Source organism: Polyodon spathula, chromosome 17 (genome assembly GCF_017654505.1).
Source record: "Polyodon spathula isolate WHYD16114869_AA chromosome 17, ASM1765450v1, whole genome shotgun sequence".
In the NCBI taxonomy this organism is placed as follows: Eukaryota; Metazoa; Chordata; class Actinopteri; order Acipenseriformes; family Polyodontidae; genus Polyodon; species Polyodon spathula.
Window position 1 is genome coordinate 23427946 of NC_054550.1, and position 23910 is coordinate 23451855.

At 37.6% G+C, this 23910-nt stretch overlaps 1 protein-coding gene across 1 annotated transcript in view; it reads right to left on the reverse strand.

Moving 5' to 3' along the window:
* Nucleotides 1-23646, reverse strand: part of mthfd1b (methylenetetrahydrofolate dehydrogenase (NADP+ dependent) 1b) — a 37282-nt gene extending 13636 nt beyond the window's left edge. The window contains exons 1-19 of the mRNA XM_041276372.1: nucleotides 23479-23646; nucleotides 17389-17473; nucleotides 16607-16666; nucleotides 15597-15650; nucleotides 15113-15249; nucleotides 14285-14385; nucleotides 13821-13957; nucleotides 13578-13689; nucleotides 11622-11749; nucleotides 10963-11060; nucleotides 7480-7653; nucleotides 6817-6953; nucleotides 6603-6649; nucleotides 6226-6333; nucleotides 5087-5161; nucleotides 4129-4231; nucleotides 2745-2821; nucleotides 1294-1434; nucleotides 858-926 (exon numbers count right to left, since the gene is read on the reverse strand). Of these exons, the coding sequence (XP_041132306.1) occupies nucleotides 858-926; nucleotides 1294-1434; nucleotides 2745-2821; nucleotides 4129-4231; nucleotides 5087-5161; nucleotides 6226-6333; nucleotides 6603-6649; nucleotides 6817-6953; nucleotides 7480-7653; nucleotides 10963-11060; nucleotides 11622-11749; nucleotides 13578-13689; nucleotides 13821-13957; nucleotides 14285-14385; nucleotides 15113-15249; nucleotides 15597-15650; nucleotides 16607-16666; nucleotides 17389-17473; nucleotides 23479-23516 (1881 nt within the window). The 5' untranslated portion in view covers nucleotides 23517-23646. The remainder of the gene's footprint in view (nucleotides 1-857; nucleotides 927-1293; nucleotides 1435-2744; nucleotides 2822-4128; nucleotides 4232-5086; nucleotides 5162-6225; nucleotides 6334-6602; nucleotides 6650-6816; nucleotides 6954-7479; nucleotides 7654-10962; nucleotides 11061-11621; nucleotides 11750-13577; nucleotides 13690-13820; nucleotides 13958-14284; nucleotides 14386-15112; nucleotides 15250-15596; nucleotides 15651-16606; nucleotides 16667-17388; nucleotides 17474-23478) is intronic.
* Between the last annotated feature and the right edge of the window lie 264 nt (nucleotides 23647-23910).

Sequence of the window (23910 nt, forward strand, 5' to 3'; positions counted from 1 at the left end):
GTGCCACAAACTGCAGGAGCAGATCATGGAATCAGAGACATTAATTAGGTTCAAACGTCATGTTCTTAGTTTTTTTTGTACCGTCTTAAATTTATGATATTTGTAAATATTTGCAAGGGTTCATACTGTGCTTATTCAATTATTATTATTTTTGTTATTTGTGTGCCTGCTGTATGTATTAACCAATGTCTTTGTATTAATAAGCACCAGCTGTGTATTGCCAGACATACATAAGGAACCTTGATACAAAAAGCTGTTCACTTACTTTAAGGACTGATTTAGCCTGGAGCAACTTATTCTTTAAAATTCAAAACAAGAACAGCATAACTGATAACCCCACAATTGGCAGTCTGTTTATCAATCTGATCTCTTTCAATCACACTTTACAAAAACTGTGATAAGCCCTCATTTCTAGTCATCTTTAGTGTGGACATTGCCAATGGCAGTGTTAACCAATCATTCAATTATATTCAACAAAAGCAAGCCAAATGCAATGTTTCAATCTTGATAAAACAACTGGTCATAGGCATGCACCAAGACACAGATAAAGTCAAAATATCCCCATCTGTATAATTATAATAGTGTCAAGTCAAAATGTTTAATATGCAAGCTGTTGACTGGATTATTGTGGACTGAATCCTAAAGGCTGTCATTAACACAAATTCTGCCAAAAAAAAAACTGCCCACACAAACTCCTGGGATTTAGGTAGGCAATTATAAAAATTGAGTGAGTTACATAGAAAAGCCTACATTATCTTGTGCTGGCGACTCTGCCCACAATCATTAGATGGAGTTAACTGCTCAAATACTTCAGGTACAGAATTAATTCAACTGTGACATTTCCCTCTTCTACCCACCTCCAAGGTCTGCATCAAGTTTGGCTTGACTGCGTCCTTCATAAGAACGGTCAAAGCACCACTCACACCCTGCAAGGGGGGGGGGGGGGGGGGGGGGGGGGAGAGAGCTGTTAAAGGCACGTACAAATTCAAACATGTAATGTATGCAACAATAAAACAACAAATTGGATTAAAAGATATAATAAAAAGACACACAAAAAAACACTTTAAAAATGTTGGTGTTATAAGGGGACCCCCCTGATACTGAGGAACAGGGTATAAGACAGTATAGTTATGGCTCTGTTTCTACATAACCCCAGTTCACCTGAGACTGCATTTGTGTTATAAGGAGGAACACACGTCTCTATGCCTCATGACTACAGTGTTATGAAGGGAAGGTGCAGTGCTTCTTGTTGAGCAGAGCCAGGTCTTACCTTTCCCTTAACCGTGTACTCACCAGATCCTCAGCAGTAACTGGCACACCTTTCCTGCTTGAAGCCACCACCATGTTGGCCAAGCGTTTCTGCATGTCCTCCAGCCCGCCTGTCAGAGCCAGCACAGCCATGATCTCACTGGCTACTGTGATATCAAACTGAGTCTATGAGGGAGAAAGGTTTCTTTAAGCCATAAGCAATTAAAATAGATCAAAAGCGACACAATTAAATATTTTAGCCTCTCAAAGTGATATATAAAAAAAAAAACATTTTTTTACAGTGCACCGCTCGCTATAACGTGGGTCTCACACAATGCTAACCATGCATAAAGCACCATGTAATCAACGCTAAACGGCGGTTGGGAGTTCAGTTTGAAGTGACAGACAAGCAAGAAGGACAGCGGGTTGGGAGAGGGGAAGAGGGAATGGGTTAGGCTTCCAGAATGGGGCTGAAGCGAAGCAGAACCGCCTCGTCTCGCAGAGAAAGCCGCAGCTCCTCTCACACCAAAAAAGTAAACACATTAGGAAATAAACAAGTAACAGATCCAATATTTATTTATAAATCAAATGCTGAATAAGATGTCTGTGTTATAAAGTGCCAAAGCAGCTTTCCTTTAGTTTAAACTGATAAGTTGTTTAGAGTTTGAACACTGGTACTGTATTTACTGTAGATATATTGCATGAAACACTAGTACAGGGATTTGGGGGACATACTGTAGGAGAGTTATATCAATGGCGCGTTATAATCGACAACCTTTTCTGTATTATTATTATCTACAGTCATATCAGCTATTGAGTTCATTTTCTTAAACTGAGGTCAGGAGCTGCTCTTCTATTCTTGTTTCTTGCCATAGAAATTTGAAGGCCAAACTAGATCAGCTAAAGTTTTTTTTGTTTTAGTTTTTTTCAAAGCAAGAGCCAGTGCCATCTGGTGCACTGCTGTGTGTTGCCAGCAATGAAACCTGATCCTTTAAATACTTTCACTAGATGGCACCGACTCTGATCTAATCTGAGTTATATATATATTTTTTGTAGCAATATTTTAATAATAGACAACAAATTTTATTACAATGGAAATGGAGCTGATCACTTTCTTTAATTATAAGATGACTAAGTTTCCTGATGTGTGCTACCAAACTTGACAAGAAAGAATTTATAAATTATACTAAAGAACGCTGTCGTGGCAGACACCTGGTACTGCATATATATAAAACCACACACACCTATTAAAGAATACATTATTTGAATCTACCTACTGTACATAGTACCAGAAGATTTCAGCATTCAAAAATGTGTTACCTACTACAGTAAAGGTACAATGACCATAAATACCTTGAAAATCTAAAAATATGGTTTAACTAATTCCTTCAACTTTGATGACGACCATCACTTAAGAGAATCTAATAATGTAAACATGTATTTATTTTGAATGTGTGCACTCCACCATGTTGACTGTCAGAGGTACAGGTACTTACAGATCTTGTAAATCCCTTTTCAGTTGGAGACTGGCCAATTGTTATCTTACGGAGGAACCTGTCGTTTGTGTCCATAACTAAGAGAAGAAAAACATCATTTTAGCATCTAATTGTAACCGCTGCCATCATCTTCTCAGCCAAACAAAATGCACGATTCACAGATAATTCAATACCTTATAGGCAGGTTAACAAAGGGTCAAACAAAAAAGGTGGTGGGTGGGGGGGGAGGGGCAAAACTATTAACAATTGAACTTTAATATAACTTCATACTTTAAAACTACAGGAGATGTATATACAATGATACATGTATATAGCTGGAGATGTATATACATGTGTACGACTGACAGCATCTCTTTAGGTATTGGGTTGGTTACACATTTGGTTGTAGAACCTGTAGTGATCACAATAAGACAGTCAGACACCAAAAGCTAAAACGTATCTCACATTAAACTGTGTATACATCTCACCCCATAGCAAGGCTGTCACATTTACTTTCCTAGTGGCAAACTGCACAGGACACAGGTTTGTGCAGGCTTGCATAGCTAGACTTCACACCCGCTTGCATAGCTAGACTTCACACCCGCGGTCACAGAATCTTTCTGTGAAGCCCCCAGTTATCTGTCTGAATACATTAAGGAATTGCAGGAAAATAACTTTTGAAAGCTTGTATATATAAAAGAAAAAAAAAAAAAAGGCTTTTAGCCGTCAGTTCTATAATTACGTGTGGATGGAGTTGGCCTGTCGGACAAAAGGTCTCGTGTCAGTGAAAACGACGTGGGCTACTTATAGAACAGCAGTACGTGACCCAAAAATCTTTAAGCGTGTCCTGGAAAAACTCAATAACTTATCCTTGCTTTGTATTAACTACCTAAAACCTGAGTTTTTCCACCAAATCTTTTATTGTTTTCCAGGTGGATCTGAAACTGTGGGATATGTTTTTTCTTGGAAAACTCACATATTTCACATTTTGGGCCCGATTTATCAAGGTAAGGTGAAAAAAACCATAAGGCGTTTGTTACCAGTAACATTACCAGATTTATTTCACTTTTTACAAAAAATGTGCAAATTGCATTTTGGTGTGAATTAGGTCTCTGATGTCTTATTATTGAGAGCTTTTCTGGTTTCCACTTTCATTCCACTGAATTAGCTCAACTTCTTTCTGTTTCTCACAATTACAAAAAAGATTAATTACAAAGTTGCCATGATGATACAATTCATCTTTACTAGCTTTATATATTCCCTTTCTGTTTGCCAGAAATAATTTACAGTAAGAAATCTTAGTAACCAGGACACAACCTTTTCATATTTAAGAAAGCTACAGCCAACTTTTCTGCATGTTGTCCCACAGTTACCATTACTGAAGATGACAGTGAAGCACAGGTACCTCTCTGCCAAGTTATTGTGTCAGGATCAATGTCCAGCCGGACAAATGCAGCGATTTCTTCTTCTGTCAGTGTGTCAGGGTGGACCTTATCAATGCCCAGTTTCTGGATGAACAGAAACACATTAACATCTCTTTTACAGATTTTTATAATGCATGGTGTTAAGATAACTTTAAAAAAACAACACAGCAGTTTATTTTCAATATATATATATTTTTGTCAAAAAGTCTTGATGTTTGTGTGTGTGTATAATTCACTTTCATCCCAATCCTGACCAATACAATCCAGGGGTTGTGGTAGCCATGGAAGATGCATTAATTATGTGTCATGATTCTAAAACCATTCACGCACAATCCTGGCATGTTGGATGGCTGCACTATTGTTCTAAAAGTAGCCTGCACCATCAGAGTACAAAAGTGCAGCACTGTTTAAGTAAACTACATCTGTCTGGTCATCTAAAATAATCAAAAGGGACCCAGGGTAAACCAGGAGAAGATGCCCCACACCAGGGCAATGCCAAATCCAAATCAGGTAGGTAGGCCCTAATAAAAGTAGCGTATACTGCCATCTTAGAACATGTGTGTATTTATACCCAATTAAATTGATCACCGTCAAGTTCTAAACTATATGAAAACACACCTGAACAGAATTGCAATGTAATGTGGCTCAGCTGGCAAATCACTAGCTTTCCATGCTGCTAAAGCCAGTCTTTCAACATAGCCACCAGCTGACATTCTTTGCCTGCCCTGGACTGAATGGCAGAGCCTGTCAGAGAACAGCTCTTACAGAAAGTTTATATGGCCACCGCTTGTCTAGAGATAGACATATATGATATTGTTACAAAACTCTCCAAGCACCAGAAATCCATACTGACTTGTCATATGACAGGAGATGTTTCTGTGAGTCAATACCCTTTGAAGACTCTGAACAGGTTATTTAATATAAATCAAAACCACTTACCTTCAGCCGGTTGATCTGAATTGGAGAAAATGTCCTCACTGTGTTGTTTACAGGAACTAGCCGGTTATACAAAGCCTGGAAAAAAAAAGTGCTATATTTTTTTTTTTTTTTTTTTTTTTTTTTATCTTTTTTTTTTTGTTTATTTTTTTTTTTTTTTTTTTTTTTTTTTTTTTTTTTTTTTTTTTTTTTTTTTTTTTAATTTTTTTTTTTTTTTTTTTTTTTTTTTTTTTTTTTTTTTTTTTTTTTTTTTTTGAATTTTTTTTTTTTTTTTTTTTTTTTTTTTTATTTATTTATTTTTTTTTTTTTGGGAAATTTTTTTTTTTTTTTTTTTTTTTTTTTTTTGGGGGGGGGATTTTTTTTAATGTGTGATCGTTTACACAAAATGACAATTGATCACCGAGTCAGGTTTCTAAAACTATATGAACAAAAAAAACACACCCCTGTAAACAGAATTGCAATGTTAATGTGGCCCTTCAGATGGCAAATCACTAGCTTTCCATGCTGGCTAAAGGCCCCAGTCTTTCAAACCTAGCCAACCCAGGCTGGAAAATTTTCTTTGGCCCTTGGCACTGGAATCTGAATGGGCAAGAGCCATGTCAGAGAACAGTCTTACAGGAAGTATATGGGCCACGCTTGGTCTAGGAGATAGGGGAAATATTATGATATTGTTACAAAAAAACCTCTCCAAGCACCAGGAAAATCCATGGAACTGAATTGTCATTATGACAGGAGATGGTTTACTGTGAGTTTTTTTTTTTATCTGAATTGGAGAAAATGTCCTCACTGTGTTGTTTACAGGAACTAGCCGGTTATACAAAGCCTGGAAAAAAAAAGTGCTATTTAAAAAAAGTGCTATTTAAAATAGGATAATGAAGCTCCTCTGTTTCCTGGAACTCAATGACCCTCTAACCTAGTACGTGGCCCTCTAAAAATTACAGAGAGGACCAATAACAAAGACTCATACGGCAGCCAGCTGCTTGACATCCAGCAGAGCTACAGTATTTATCTATAAAACTTTCTAACAGTTCTTAAACTGGTCATTGCCATTACATTCTTTGCATTATCAAACACACTTTTAAGTAGAGTAGGGAATCAGTATGCCAAATCGTTTAGTGTTCTCCTTCATGAACTGGAAGTACCTTGTCGCTCTGTGTGTTTTCATGGAACATGCGGGCATCAATGGCAGCAGCGACCAGGTTGTTGGCTGCAGTAATGGCATGGATGTCACCCGTGAGATGCAGGTTAAACTGGAATACAAAGGGCACCATATAATACTTTACATTGTACCATAATCATGTAGAACAGATGTTTCGAAAGAAATATAACAGTCATTGCAAAATATTTGAAGAAACGCGCTATTGTAATATACAACCCCCACCCCCCTGATAGCCCAATGGAAAGGGCAGGAAGGGATTTTACAGTGTTACAAGATTCATGATGGTATCAATATTTACAGACTCTAGCTCTTATTTATATTAAGAAGATATTAAACTCCAAGACGATTGGGACAATATACCTCTTCCATTGGAATTACTTGAGAATATCCTCCTCCAGCAGCTCCACCTGTGCAGAGAGAACTTTGGTGAAGAGAGGTCCCATTTCACATACATAAAAATCAGCTTTCGTGGCTTTTATTAATGTCAAGATATTGTAAATAAAAACCATTAAAAAAATAAATAAAAAAAGTCACCCCCATTTTGAAGCAACATAAAAGTTAAAAACAAACTTGCCTTTGATTCCGAACGTGGGGCCCTGAGATGGCTGGCGAACACAAGCGAACACGTTGAGTAGTAGATGGGCTCCCAGTGCCTGTACCAGACCCACTGTGGTAGTGCTTTTACCCTCACCCAGTGGAGTGGGAGTAATACTGCAAGAGACATGAAAAAGGGATGTCACTAAAATACAAGTCATAAAACAACACTACAGGTGCTAGACTTCGCACACTGCAAGTATTTACAATGCTGAAGAGCCAGGGGGGCTGTGTGCAGAGCGTTTAATATTAGCTCACCAGCAGGAGTCAAAATCCTTAACAGTAGCACTGCATTACTCATTATAAGTTTACACATGCTTTCACCATGCTTATATTATGCATTTACTACAGTTTACACTGGTTTGCCATGTTTATCAGCCAGTGTACAGGTAACAGGTTCAGGTGTGTCTTGAACTCACAGTAAAATGGGAACATATCAAACTGCTATGCAAAAAGAGTTTTATTTCCATCCCCGTTGTTTAAATAATTATGCACAAAATTGGATGGGTCTTTTTAATTTCAGAACTTTAACAGATTTTCTCTATATTTACTAAGCTTAAAAATTACCCCCCCCAAAACAGCAAAACACTTCACAAACAACCCATTTATTTGAGGCAAGAAAAAAAAAGTTAGATTGGCTTACCCGGTCACAACAACGTACTTCCCATCCGGCCGGTCCTGGAGTCTCTTCATGGTTGACAGCAGAATCTTTGCTTTGGTTTTCCCGTACAACTCCACCTCGTCTGAGAACAAGCCAATTTCTCTTGCCAGCTTATCGATTGGTTTTGGAATGCAGGCTCTTGAGATTTCAATGTCACTGTAAAGGCACACAATTCTCATTCTTATGTATGCAGTGAACACTTAAGGCAAGTTTGAATGGCTTCTCAAACAACTTTTTGGGGGACTGGTGCTGTTGTCAGGATTAGTTGTACGCCATGACCTATGTATTAAAACGCAAATCCAAATTCTTAAGCTAGAATCATATATTTTAGGATCTGCTGCCATTACTGTACATAGCAGCTGCATCTATTCCTGTTTAGCAGATCTTGAAATGAACAGGAACTTTCAGGAAAGTTCATAATTGTACCAAAAGTTATTGGTTCATCACATCCTTTGACAAAGGCAAAAACTGAAAGCTTTATTTTAATGGCCGCCATGACCCACTTCTGCTTCACAGGTTTAGTTCAACTTACCCAAGTGACAAGATCATGTTAGTATACTGCACTTCAGTCATGTAAATATATTGTTTCACCATCATGACAGTTAAGGTTTTAATATAACACTTATGACTAGCTTTGTGAGTGTCAAAAAGAAAGAACAGTGTTCTGTACAGTGAATAAACTGTGTGTTAAGAACAATGACATAGCAATTACATCTAATAATATACATGCTAACTTTCTTGTATCTCTCTTGATTTGCAAGCGGGCTGTCATAGCAACACAAATTTGGATTTTCATTTAAAAAAATGCCTTGAATTGAACAGCAATCGCAGCAGTAGAATTTTTGTTTTTAAAAGAGCCAGACAGATGCAGATGCCTTGAGGCAGAATGTTGAACTATAGACACAGGAAAAAGTAAAGCACCAGAGGGCCTCAGTGAGTGAGCAGAGTGTGTGGAGACACCATATCATAAATACAGAAATATTTTATCCCCTCAAAGCCTTTCTGGCAGGAGCATTTGTTTTTTTTTTTAAATGGCAGTCAGCAAACAGGGCCCATGTCAACTGCCAAGACTGAGAAGAATAGAAACCTCATAGCTTTTGTCCTTGAGCAGTAAACACAGTCCACAAAGACACAGAAGGGCCATTTTATATCGGTGCTAAATTAACTTATACTTTTTTTTCAAACTCTCACCAAAAACAAACAAAACAGGTCTACATTTAGCACCATGGTTAAAGCTTTGGAAATATTGCCCAAAGACAACAAATATACTGAGCATCAAAAGAAACGTATCACTTATATTTGGATAAAATTCACTAGATATGATAAAAAAAATGACAAAATGTTGTGACTCTTGGTCTCCCAGTTAGTGGCCTGTCATTGACAGAGTGGATCTGGTTATAAAGTCTCTCCCGGTTTAAAATTGCTGGTTGCGAGTACCCAAGCCAGTGAGCCACAGTATGCTGCCCTAGTCCAGCCTCCAACATGCCTATTGCATGGAGGCACTGATCTACTGACAGACGTGGCATATTGTTTTTTTTTCTGTTATTTTCTTTATTGCTTTTATTCAAGCTTGTAATTCAACAGCTGAAATCACTCCATATCCAGTGTACAATCAACTGTCTCACTTATGGATGGGACGGTATAAAATTTACACTGTATGATATCCGTTAAAAGAAATACAATGGTAACCTTAATATCACGGTATACATCATGAAAGTTATCAAATAATTCACAAAAATAAAACCAACAAAACACACTTCCTTTCATGGAATGATTTAAACATTTGGTATTTAGTATTCTACTATGCCAAATAACTTGGTAACTTTTTTTTTTATAAAGACAATCAGAATAATAATTAAAAAAAAACAAACAAAAAAAAAACAAAGTTGTACATTCAATGTTATACTACAACATTATTAAGACATATTATTTGCTCAAAGTGACGTGGTGCTACAGTTAGTTAAAACATTTTAAACATATAAAATTAAATACATAAACAAACAAACAAATAAATAAATAAATAAATACCTTGTTTAGCTGGTGGCAAATAGAATTGGGAAATGAAAATTTTGCTTAAAACACAAACATGTACCCGTACAGGTTATTATTTAAGAGCAGAGATGAGTCATTTTTTTTTTCAACCGAATAAAAATTATATATATTTTTTTTAATACTAAAACATGTTATTGGATTTACATTTACAACATTGCTCAAGTTAGCTTCCAATGGTTATCACACATGTGGAGTTTGTAAAAAAAAAAAAAAAAAAAAAAGAAAATTGGAATAGCGTACCCTAGTTTAAACAAAACTATGTTGATAAGTAGGCTATCCTGCTGCAGTTGCGGGTCTGTGCTAGTTTTGTTTGAGACATTGGTCATGTTCTTATAGGGCAGATTTGATAGAGATGCCCTGTAGATATCACTCAACACCCACAGAAATCTGTGCAGATTCTGCATAGCCCAGGATAGCTTTGAAACGTTATTACGGGAGGCTGGCTGCGACTGTGAACCAAAGGGTTGATGCAAAGATCATGAGTGACCTGCTAATCGTATTGCAAATAACCACTAAAACTATCGTTGCCACCTTGTTAGCAGAGGCTAACGACATGTTATCATTATACGAATTATATAAGCCGTGAACAGCCTTGTCCACACTATATTAAATAAATAAATCAATGATTAAAACAAACAATGTACTAAATCCGTGATAAGTGATGTATAATTTTACAATAAAGTTAATGTTTATCTATTACATGGAACTGACTGTTGATAATCAAGACAAATGTAAATATAGCACGTTGAAAACGTGTGCTTTGCTGCAAGGTTTGGAGAAGGCATTTCTCTAAAAAAGCTGCGTGTGATGTCAGAAAGACAGCAGCCAAGAGCAGCCGGCGCAGCAAACTCTGGATAACAGAACGCTGCACTTGAAACGTGTATTCTGTCGTTGACAGTTTCCTTCAAAACCATTATCAAAATAAAATATCAGTTCACAGAAAGATCTACCTCCGATACTTTGCTAAGGCTGCAAATACCACCGCTTGATTTAGAAGAAGCGTGTTTGCAGTTGAAAAAAATGCATTAACTGGTATATAACAGAATTACGATAATTGCGGTGTAGAATAAAAGAAACTTTATTAATACCATAATGAAACTAAACTGCTGTAAACCGAAAAACCGGTATACCGACCCATCCCTAGTCTCACTAGGTTATTAAGTGCATGTGCTTCAGTCATAGTCACTCAAGTGTGTCATTGCCAAGGATGAATGATCAAGTGATTAAAGAAAATAAAAACATTGTCAATATCATTTCGTCATTTACATACCTTATTTTTTTCTAAAATAAATGTGTTACAGTGATATGCTTCTTCTGATGCTCTGTATACATACAGCACCATAATAAACTACTAGCTTTGTTAATATTTGTAGGTGTTTCCTAAATTATCTTAATGTAAACCAGTTTATTTACCTCGGCACTGGGTTTAGAAGATTCAGACTTGTGAGCTGAATGTGCCACTTTCCTGATTTATTGTTCTCCAAAAAACGCTTTGCACTTTCTACCGTGTTCTGTTGACAATAAACAAAATACAACATATATTTACCAGAGAGCAGTGAATTTGTACATGGTTTCCCGGGACACATATAATACACAAAACTGTACATATGAAAGGGTGACACACATAGAGACAGAAGGTTCCTTCATATATACAGAGATTCTGAGACTGTCAATAACTTGTGCTAATGAATGTCTTACCCAAGTTTCATCACAATTGGCTAAGCTACTCTAGATATGTGTAAAAATGTAAGAGCAATATACACACAACATGCAGTCACCTCCTTATATCCCTAGATCCTGACACTCAACAGCTTTGTCCTAACCTTGGAAATGGTTATGTTTCTTACTAGTGTGCCTAAAGAATGAGCAATATAAAAACTGCATGATATTTATGACACATGAACAAAGGCCTTTTTTTTTTTTTTTTTACTGGAGTCTAACTAGCTTTATATAAACCCATATGCATTTTCTTTCTGTACCTATGTCACAGAAAGATACAGCTATAGAGTCTTTCTGTACCTATGTCACAGAAAGATACAGCTATAGAGTCTAGAGCAATCTATAGTCCACACCTCCATCAGCATGGCCACGGTCATTGGTCCCACACCACCTGGTACAGGGGTTATGAAGGAAGCTCTCTCCTTGGCTTCACTGTAGGCAACATCTCCAACCACTCGCTTCCCGCTTGCCTTTGTGCTGTCTGTAAGAGAACAACAACAAACTAGTAGAACTAGACATATAACTAAGGTTATTATTATTTTTTTTAATTTAGGAGACGCCTTTATCCAAGGCAACTTACAGAGGCTAGGGTGTTTGAACTGCATCAGCTGCAGAGCCACTTACAATGTCTCACCCGAAAGACTGAGCACAAGGAGGTTAAATGACTTGCTCATGGTAACACAGCGAGCCAGTGAGTAAGCCGGGACTTGAACCGGGGACCTCCTCGTTACAAGCCCTTTTTCTTTAACCACTTAACAGTTAATTTTATTGAAATACCAAAAGAAACTTAAATTTAATGTTAAACGGTCCGACTAGAAGTCTTCAAGCTATATTTTTTTCTTTTAGTATTTCTACGCACTATTAAGTTTATGGATCATACATACATACATACATAGTTAGTTAGCATTGGACAATAACTATTATCAATCTTAAAACCATCAGAAATTGGAGTGTATTTCTTTTAGGTATAATAGTATACCACACGCTGTTTGTTTTAGTGAAATCCAAATCCTTATAAAATAACTGTGGTTTTACCACATTGACAGTTAAGCTTTCTGGTAACTCTTGCTAGATTACCATCAACGACAGTAATTTCTTTGTACAGTGAATGGGACATGTGTTCAAAAATTATACAACGTTGAAAAAACAGTGATGACAGATTCTAAAACCCCTACAGGAATGCTTAACAATACCTATACAGTTGCAGCAGCCAAGTATTAAGAAACACTGTTACTCAAAAGCAAGAAGTGTGTAGAGATTCTGTACACAAGCCAATAAATAGAACTGAAAACCTGCATATGCATATTACTACACACAGTAATAAAATAAGCATTGTGAAAACATTATTAATAAAATGCAAGAAGCAATAAAATGTAGACTTCACGAAAACCTTCAAAGGCAGCCGGTTATATACACTCCGAAAAACAGTCTTGCCTGAATCTTTCTTGCAAACACATCTCCATTAGCACAAAGGCTACTTATACTTTTATGAAAATAAATAAATCGATGTGTAGAGCTTCCTAGTCTCAATAAAAAAAAATAAAAAAAAATTACTTTGAGAGGATGTTAATTGCTGTAAAATGAGAGTTGGCTGGGGAATTTAAACTGCACATAAGAGCCCAATGAATTAAACTTAAACTCTACAAAACAAATCAGACAACGTTAAATGATTGAGCTACATTGTAGTCAATGCTTTCTATAAAACAAAGGTCACGCTGTAGCCACTTCCCTTTATGTCCATAAAATTGAGGGAAACTCAAATTGTACTTTCAAGTCTGAGGACTACTAGAAGTCAACCTTTTCAAGAACTCAGACGCCACCTAGTGTTTAACTCCTTTTAAGTATAGTTTACTTCTGTGGCTGCTGCAAAATTTGCGTTCTGTTGCTCTGCATTCTATGAGGGTCAACACATAACTGTTATTAAAATATACGCCTGTTTAATAGAACTACAACATTTAAACAGGATATAGTCATTTTAATTGAATATTCCCTTTACAATTTGCATTATTTCAAGTGGTTCTGGGTTCTGCTGGGACTATCTGTCTATATAAGTAGAGTAGGTGGGGCTGACTGTATTGGAAGGAGGAAGGCTGCTTAGGGCTCACAACAAATGATAACTCAGTACTGGAACAACATAACCCAATACCAAACACCATACAAAGTGGGAAATAAAATAAAGAAAAATTGAAACTTACACTTAAAAAATCTACCAAACTCAGTTTCGCAAATGGTTTTCTGACAGGTAGCCCTGAACCAACGATTTTTTTTTCACATCAAGTACCATCACTGCTCCCCCATCAGCCCCCTACCTGGAATGTGGTTGATGCCACAGTCAATCACAACAGCCCCTTGCTTGATCCAGCATCCTTTCACCATCTCTGGCTTGCCAGCCCCAACGACTAAAATATCAGCCCGGTGAACCTGGACAAGGAAAGTGAAAAAAAATAAAAAATGAAATAAATAAAATTTCTGTCTGGACTTGCTTATTCATGTGTATAAGACTGAACTCACAATTTTGATTGATTAGAAGCAAGACTCAACATTATTTTTACCTGCTCAGCTAGGTCGGCAGTCTTGGAGTGGCAGGTTGTTACTGTTGCGTGGCTCCACAGCAGCAGGTCATGCATGGGTGCCCCGACGATCTTACTGCGCCCAATAACCACAGCGTTCTTCCCAGCAACGGAGGTACCTTCAGAGAGACAGAGCTCTGTTCAAGTACAGAATTGTATACAATACAACAATTCCATAAATCGTATCTATTTCGACATGTTACAGCAAACTGGATTTTCATTTTAAAATGTAATGTCTGTTACTACACTAGGTTAACAGAAAATTTCCATTTTTGCTGTCTTGGAAATATGTTAAACTTGCACTTGGGTTATTTCAACTCAGTATCTTCATGGTCGCAGCCTGCTACTGGCTGAAAGCATGTCACTCAACGGGGGAAGCAGCCGATTGGTTATTGATAGGAAAGAACCCATTGAAGGGTTGAGCAAAACAAAGTTGAAATACAAACCTGTCTGTTTGATGAGTTCCATGCATCCTTTAGGAGTACAGGGGATAAAGCAGTCTCCCAAGTCACCACGAGCAAGCTTTCCTGCATTTATACTAGTCAGACTAAAAGAAAAACAAGCTTGTCAGTGGCAGTCATCCCCAGCCAAGACTGGAATTACAAAACTTGATCCATCAGTAACGTGAAGAAATAGATCTTCATGACACTCATCCACTGAAAGCACAAGCAAAACTGCAGGTTTAACATACACCTAGATGCTTCCACATTACCTAACATATGTAATCAATAACAAACTATGCTTTAGGACAATGTTAATCCAGGTCATTTTAGAAATGAATACACTGCACACATACAAAATATAAAATACTTAAAATTAAGATTCTTTCTCTGCAGTGTTTAATCTTAAGAACTTATTTTGAGCAACAGCAAAAGCACATTTTCAGATGAATACAGTCATTTCAAACGACAGAAGAGAAAGAAACGACATAAAACCGACTTAAACAACAGTTCACCTGTCTTACCAAATTGTTTCTTGATAGTTTTATTCTTTATGGAACATTTGCATTTTCTTCAAAATACAGCTCATACAATCTTTGAAAACTATTCACACCCTGTTCAGTTGCTGATGAAACAGACTCTAGAAGAATCGTTTGTCTACTTGTTTTACCTGCAATACTGAACCTGTGAATCTGGTTAACATCACTCCAACTTTCAGGCACTCTGGGCACCTACTGTATATGATTGTAAACAGAGCCTTGACCAGACCTTGGCTCACAGAACCTTGACCGACCAGGCAGAGCACATTTGGTATATAAATAACCAGACATTTACCCATCCACATCCTTCTCAGGTGCTACAGCATTGGTGACTCTCTCTGTATTGATGGGGTTGACAGAATCCAGGGGGAGTTGCACTATGAGCCCATGTATCTCTGGGTTCTCGTTCACTTGAATAATGCTTCTTAAAACCTAGAACAATAGAAGATCAAAACGAAACTGTGAAAAAGATGTGGATCACTGATTTTGTCCAGATGTGTCAATGAAAAGTTTGAACGAGTTTCTATAAAAACCTGTAATGGAACTTTATTGGGAGAATCCTAGAGCACAGTAGTGTACCAATTGTAAAGAAAGGGAGTGGTCTGTATCATTGATATAGCCAGAGGTTAAAACAATGCAGCAGTGAAAGGACTAATTTTTACTGGAACTTAACTATAGTATATTTGCTAAGCAGAGACAAAGGCTTTCTGTATATGTCCCTAAAGCTCAACAAATAAATGAGCATGTGTAAACAAAACAATGTTATCTGCTTAACTTGCCTCTTCTTCTGTGGCAGTCTTTGGCAGCCGGACATGGCTGGCGTTGATACCGATCTGAAAAACAAGAAACAGAAAACAAACTTCCAGTAAAATATAAAAAACTGATGTATTTAAAGTAATAAAGTGTTAAGCAACAGATATTAAACACGAGTCTGAAAGTGATTTGAAGTTGAATGTCATGATTGACAAAGAAGACTAAGAAAAAGCAGGCTGCTGTTTTATGCCTCAGACAAGGCCCCAGCCAGGTCATGCCTTTTTCTGGCCCATGGTTGGTGTGAAAAATGAATCCTCAATTTGACTTGCTCTTCACAAAAAATATTTTAGTTTGTGTCTACAGCTTTTTTGTGCTTGAAACCTGACCAGGCAATGTTCTTTCAGTCATAGTTTATAATACTAAGTGACAATAAGAAATGTAAGTGTTAAAGTCTAAAACAACTTGCAGCAGTAGGTTAATTAAAAGGAACTGGGGGTTACTGTTGACAAAAAAAAAAAAAAAGGTACAAATGTCTTATTTTGTCTTTTTTGGCCAAACAATGTCTTATTTTGGCCCATGGCTGGCTGGGTTGATCATCTGCCTTTCCTAGCAAATAAGAGATGTTTCTGCATTGGTCTTTAAGACAAGCTGTCTAATTCTACAGAAAACAGCTGGACACAAGCGCCATATTGTCAGCAACAACTAAAATAACTCAAAATAATGAAGGTTTTCCAGAAAGTTAACCTATCAAATCTGTTAGAACACAAATGATTACACAGCATTTGTGCAGCAATTAAGTATCTGTTTTCAACTAAATGGGAAAAAAAATGGAGGCCTTTAAAAGTTCCAGAAAAGAAACAACAGTGGTTGTCACATGGTTTAGTTTGGACTGCGTAATAGTAAATTCATACACACAGTCATCTGTAATTTTAATTTACTCTACTAGATAAACAACATTTACCTGATGGAGACACTTTTAAACTGATAGTATTTTGATTAGCACAAATACATTCAAACTGTTTTGATTAACCATTACCTCAGCTGCAGCCTTCAGCTTCATACTAATGTAAAGGTTGGAGTCATCTCTGTCACCAACCTGAAAAGGAAAGACATGTAATGTATTGAATATGCTTATGGCCCTTCATATATATCTTTTTTTACTTGAACTTTCATTTTTCTTAGTCACTTCCCAAATGTAAACCAATATCCTGATTCGTTATATGTCTTATATTTAAGGCCTGGGAGCAGTCAACAGTTGGTCTGGTCCTTATTAAGATTAGTTTTCAAAACTTACATCTTCAATCCTGCAGTTTAGAAGAAAGAAAACATTCAATGATTTATATATAAAGACAGTCAGAACATACAGTTTTATATTTTACAGCACAGATTGACTTATCTTGACCATAGTCTACATTTGCAATCATAAACATGAAATAAAAAAGGCCAGGTTTAGGCCCACTAAAGTTTTAGTATATCATAAACTGTGTTAGAGTCAGCTATTGCTATAAAGAGACACACAGGTCTGATTTTAAGTCTGTGTTAATCCTGCTAGTGTTTGCCTGCAAGGATCTAGGCTTTACTAACCCATATTTTTCAATACTAAAAGTTTCATGAGATTATAAACAGCTGTCACGTTGACATACATATAAATGAATCTCCTTTACACCGAGTGCCTGAAGGGGGTAAAGATATTCCCTAAATGTCAAATGGTTAGGAAATAGAAAATTATATATTACATTTAAAAATGAAAAATTATGTTGCCAATCTAAGAAAAGATTTTTTTTTTTTTTTTTTTTTTTTTTTTTTTTTGAGACATACCTGTAGAATAGCAAGACCCGGCCTAAAGCCAGGCAGGTCCAGCTTCATTTGAGCTACATCTTTCTTCAGTCTCTCTCTCACTAGCCTGAAAGGCAAGATTACAGGTCAGTTTTGAAGCAGTAAGGAGCCCATTATTTATCAAGTAAGATTTTGAAGACAGGTTTGTAAATTTCTTACAAGGACGTTTTAGATCCTGAAACAATGGCAGCCAACAACCTTCTTCCTCCAAAGCAGTTTGGCAGAGGTTTCAGCCTTGTAGCTAAACAGGAAAACATAGCAAACAGCTGGACTGAAGCCCCTTTAGAAAAAGGTGGGGTACAGAGTCTGCTTATTTTTCAAAACTCAGTCCTGCAATGGCTGAAAGAAGCCCAGTGGACTAATTAAACCTGTGCAGAATCACAAAACGTGTTTCCAGCAGCACCACAAAAGGAGTCTTTGGGAGTCTGCCAGTCTAAAGCCCCGTGCCTGTAACCTGGCTATTCTTATAACCCTGTTGAACAAGCAGCAGCATGCATGACAGCTGTGTTGTTTTCCTGCAGTACCGTATCATGGTATTGGATTAGCACTTTGGTTTTTTCCCCATGATCTACTACAGGTTTGAGAGCAAAGCATGAGGCTAGAACAGGAATTGCCAAGGCTAACTGACTTGCAGCGTGCCAGATTCCAGTGTTGAAAGTACAGCAGATAGCTGATTAAAGTGTAAACGGGCGATACAGCTGTGAGTTCTGTGAGTTTTCAGAGGGCAGTGAAAGCCAATCAGCAAACTCTGCAGATGGGAGTGTGCAGCAAGCATAAAAGGAGAGGAATGAAGTTGTGGTTTTATTCCAACTGTGTCATTCAGCCATATTTTATTTTAAAGTGACACAGGCTTTAAAATGTATATATTTTTATATCTCTGATTATTCCCTGCCATAATTCAGATAATCTTTTGTTCAATAGTCATGAAGACCTTCTTTAGCAGTTATATAATTTACTGTACCGTAATCGAGGTATATGGAGGCTTTATGTCCGTCCTACTGACTGACTGTTACGCTTAAAAGTTTTACTAGAGCCCCTATACAATTCTTATTAAACTATGTGCATCAGACACAGGGGCGCATATGCATTGTATGTCTCTATGTGTCAAACTTTCTCATGTTACAAATGACCAATGAATTGTTAGCTTTTTTTGTTTCTTTGCTGCCCTGTTGACTTCACACATTTTGTGTAGGAATAATGATACGTTGATCTTTCAAATACACCACTTCATTATAAAGTGCTGCTTCGTGGTATCAAAGCACTTCCTGTGCTGTAGGTCACATGGTAAGACAGCAGCAAGACCACTAGAGGAAAGCAGACCTATAAACACAGGGAGTGAGATTGGTTGCGGAGGAAACTGCAGTTTTAACATGTGTTGAATTTAGATGAATCTGCAAGCATAAAAGTAATGTAAAACCACCAAGCACCAATACACTTATAAACAAATACATGCTAATGCTGTATGTTTATTCTTTTGAATTTGTATAATGTTACAAAGATGTATTGTAACAAGGTTATGATTCAGAAACAAATTTCAGGCTCTAGCACCTAGCATATTCGCTTACCCTTTTATTAGTAATACTAGTGACATGATAATCATTATTTTGAGGGAGGGTGACCACTGAAAGTAAGGTTTAAAATGCAGTTCCAACACAGTGGTGTAGAAGGCCATCACATACTTCCACGTTGAAACAGGAGGCCATACAACGACAGACTTCACGCTACTCTATTTTAAAACCTAAGAATATAATACAAAAATCCAACAAAGGTAGCAAATCAGTAAACACATGATTAATTAGTTTCTTTCCATTTTCTAGGCCAGTGTTCTTCATTGCAAGGCCCGTGGGCCACTGGCGGCCCCTGGTGGACATTACTGCGGCCCGCGACAATACACAAATGTGAAGAATGCGGTGTAGCTGCCCTCCCACTGATGTCTAATCTGCGAAAGTGGCCCCCCTCTGAAAATTAGTGAAGAACACTGTTCTAAGCTCATACCAGTAGCCAAATTGGGTTAAAACTCATAACAATGAATTGCTTGCTAATTACAATTACCGATTATTACTTGAAATGTTATTTAAATAATAATTGATGATCAATTATTCAACTACGACCCAGCCACATTCCACACGGGCCGCATATCCAGAACACTAGTTTAACCTAATGTGTACAGCGGGCCACACATTGCTAAAGAATAATAAGAGTTTAACCCTTAGCTGCAATTTTATATATATATATATATATATATATATATATATATATATATATATATATATATATATATATATATACACACACACATATACACACACACACACATATATATATATATATATAACACACACACTATATATATATATATATATATATATATATATATATATATATATATATATATATATATTATATATATATATATATATATATATATATATATATATATATATATATATATATATATATATATATATATATGAGAGAGAGAGAGAGAGAGAGAGAGACACACACACACACACATACAATAAAAGTGGTTCACATGATTTCAGATTAAATACACCTGTCTCTGTAAGGTCCCACAGTTAGGTAGTGCATTCAAAGCAAAGAGCTTTCAAAACAACTCCGGGATAAAACTGTGTCTTTCCACAAATCAGGGGAGGGGTATAAAAAAAAAAAAAAAAAAAGATCTCAAAGGCACTGAATATCCCTTGGAGTGCAGTCAAGTCAATCATTAAGAAGTGGAAGGAACGCGGCACCACCCAGAATCTGCTGTGAGCAGGCCGTCCTCCCAAACTGAGCAGCCAGGTAAGAAGGGCAATGGTCAGACCAATGTCAGGCAAACCCAACACAACACATCACCCAGGTAACACCATCTCTACTGTGAAGCATGGTGGTGGCAGCATCGTGCTATGCGGATGCTTTTCATCGGCAGGGACTGGGAAGCTCGTCAGGGTAAAGGGCAAAATGGATGGAGCTAAATACAGGCAAATCCTTGAGGAAGACCTGCTTCAGTTTGCAAAAGACCTAAGACTGGGACGGAGATTCTCCTTTTAGCAGGACAATGACCCCAAGCACACAGCCAAAACGACACTGGAGTGGTTTCAAAACAAGAAAATGAATGTCTAGAGTGGTCCAGTCAAAGGCTCGACTTGAATCAAATTGAAATCTCTGGTCTAGCTGGACACATTTAGGAATACAAGCGTTGTATGGGAAATGTTTTGGTAAGCAGAGTAAATACTGGTTTTACAATAGCCCCAATTTATACAAAGGTCAACTTTGATCAGCAGCAGCTAGTCCTTTGATGAAAGTGAATTTCCACTTAATACACTCAATAAGGCATGTTTTAAACAACAGCTATGCACTTCAATGTAGAGGCCCTCTCTGTTCCTGTGATGACAATTTATGATTAATCTGTAACCGAGTACCTAGGAAGAGGAATAAAATCAATGAACTGGACCTTGTCTTGTGACAGGTCATGTATCTGGACTAAAGCAAAGTCTACACAGTATCACGCTGTTGGCACTGAACACCAGAGAAATAGCATGTAATGCAGATTTTAACCAGATAGTATTAACACAAACCTGTACTCAAGCATGCACTGTCTGTAAATATACTGACTTTCAGGATGTACCCTTGTCTCCAGAGTGCAGTAGCTTGGTACCAGCCTTGCTTAGGTTAGGCAGGTGAAAGATGCTAATAAAATACTAACAGGGGGTTTGCATCGCTTTTTTTATTTAGCAAATCTGCAATAATTTTATCATTTTCTCCCAATTTGGTATATCCAATTATTTTTAGGCTCAGCTCACCGCTACCACCCCCACACTGACTCGCGAGCGGTGAAGACGAGCACACGCTGGCCTCCGAAGCGTGTGCTGTCAGCTGACAGCTTTTTTTTCTCCACACTGCAGACTCACTGTGCAGCCACCTCAGAGCTACAGCATCGGAGGTCAACACAGCTCTGGGAAGCTTACAGGCAAGCCCGCTGGCGCCTGGCTAGATACAGGGGTCACTGATGCTCTGTGCGCCAAGGACATCCTGGCCGACATAAGCCCACCCCCGCTCAGCCAATTGTGCACCGCCCCCTGGGAGCTCCCGTCTATGGCTGGCAACACAATAGCCTGGACTATAACCAGCGACCTCCAGGATATAGAGCGCATCCTGACTTTACCAGATGTGCCACTTCGAAGCCCCTCACAGGGACTGTTTCTACCCATCACGCTACAGCAGACCCTGCTGGCCAGGCGCCAGGTGAGCTCAAGATGGCCTTTGTCCTCTAGAGCCCGATGGCTCACTGACACGCTCCAGTTCCTCAGTGGCAATTGGCTTGGTTATGGGACTGGAGGAGGCCTTTCAGTTCTCCTGAGCTGTGTGGGGAGCTGCTGCAGTGAGAGAATGTAATTGGACCATATAAATCGTAAATCTAAAGTACATTTTTGGGGTCTTGGTTTAAATGGTTCAAGTGTTTTTTTCTTTTACGCATCAAGCTCAATACTCTATAGTACCCCTTTTGCAGATTTCTCTGAATCATATGGAACTTATTACCATTGAAGCACATGACCTTAATATAATTAATCCAGGGTATGTCTAGTACTACAAAGTCACAATTGGTAATCGAATTACTTAATACAGAAAGTGAAGTAGATAATAGGAAATCTCAAATCTAGACTTAAACACAAATCTACCCCTGCACTCAGAGTACAATCCTCATGTGTGCTATTTTATAAATTCATTTGAACAGGGCATACAAGGATGAAGTTCATTTTCAAGCCTGCCGTTGGGCAAACAAAATGCTCTCCTCACACACATCCTTTTCAGAGAGAAATAAAACTTCAGAATAATACCTGAATTGGTCCTTCCAACAACTAAGGCATGTCCTGCTAGGTTTTTCTTCCTCTCTGAAAATATACCTTTTTTTCAATTACCTTTATGTTTTCAGTCCCCAGACTCCCTTGTTAATATTTCCTTAATCCCAGCTATTTAAAATGTAATTACAGCCCTGTGCTAGAAAAACTGGCAAACGACGACATGTGGGTAGCAGACACTGTCCCCTATTGTAACTAAAGCTAACCGGCAGCAATACAGTATACAGTTCAATTTACTGAGTGAGAAAATGTTATTTTGTGCTTTGCTTTGTATTGTAGACTATTTTTCACAGTAACACTGCAAAAGTTACAAATTAACAGTGAACATTTGGTGTAAACTCAGGAGACAGCACACTAAATCAAACTACTGTAATGCAGTTGTACTGCAGTTCCTTGGTTTTGAAACAATGTTGCCATTCCTGCATTTGTCAGGTTATTTAAAATTTCCAATCTACTAATTACAGTATTGAGAAACAAGGGCCAAATATGTGACCTTGGTTTCACTCCACATCACCTACCTTACATTAGTCAGTATGGGTATACTCAAAGTCAACTACTTTCAACATTTGTGCAAACTCCACGTTTGAACGTGTCATTGACATTTCTGTGTATTGTAGTATTTCTAAACTCGCACATTAGTAGGTTCCATTCACCTTTGTTTAGACAAAATGCATGCAAATCTCCAATTTTCAGTGAAATTAGGATTTTGTAAAAAGGATAAACATTTTGAATGCATTGCGGTACCGGCTCAATCTTGTGCAGAACTACAACATTATGAGACACTGTAAATTGCAATCTGGTACTGTAAACACTCTGCTGGCATATCTGCAAACAGATGTCTAAACTTTTCATGCAGAATCACGAGCACAGTCGGAAATGTGTTTTTCAGGCTGCAGTCCATTTTGTATTACCTTACAGCACTTAAAACTTTTAATTGTTATGTACCCTACCTCGAGACGTAGCACCGATTTGACTGCACGTGATCGCCCAAAACACACCACAATGAGATACAATTTAAATTCGCCACAATTCAGTATTTCACAAAATTTGAAGAATACTGTATTATTGAAAATCGACTTATTATGTAACTGCCGTACTCACCACTTAAAAGAAAAATACCACGTGTTTTAGTTACAAGATTCGTATTAACTAACTGCATGTACTCAGCCCAAGAACTGCCGCTGGAGAAAGTGTCAGAAAAAATACATTAACTTACGCCGAGACAGATTTACCGCTGAGAACTTGTGCAGACATTGTTGAACACAGTTGCTATAACCTTTGCAGAACTAGAAACGGCAACTCCACTCTATGAGGAACGAATCCCTACACAAACTTTTCTGACTAAACCCTCCCGTTCAACTTGCCTTGTCGTAATCGTACAGGCTTCTCTGAATAGCTAAGAACTTGGCGCATCCCGCTACGCAAGAAAGAGGCAAAATGTTTAACCAATCGGGTTTTGTAATTCATTTTTCGATTAATATATTACAGTGCTCCAACAAATCAGAAGGCTGATTACATGCAGTGGGTTTACCAGCGTTCTAGGAAGTGCGCGCCGTATTGGTTTACAAGACTGGAATTGGCTTCTAATTACTTTCTAAGAACCCACGCGGTGGAATGAGCGTTGCCATAATTGAAATCGCAGCATGCA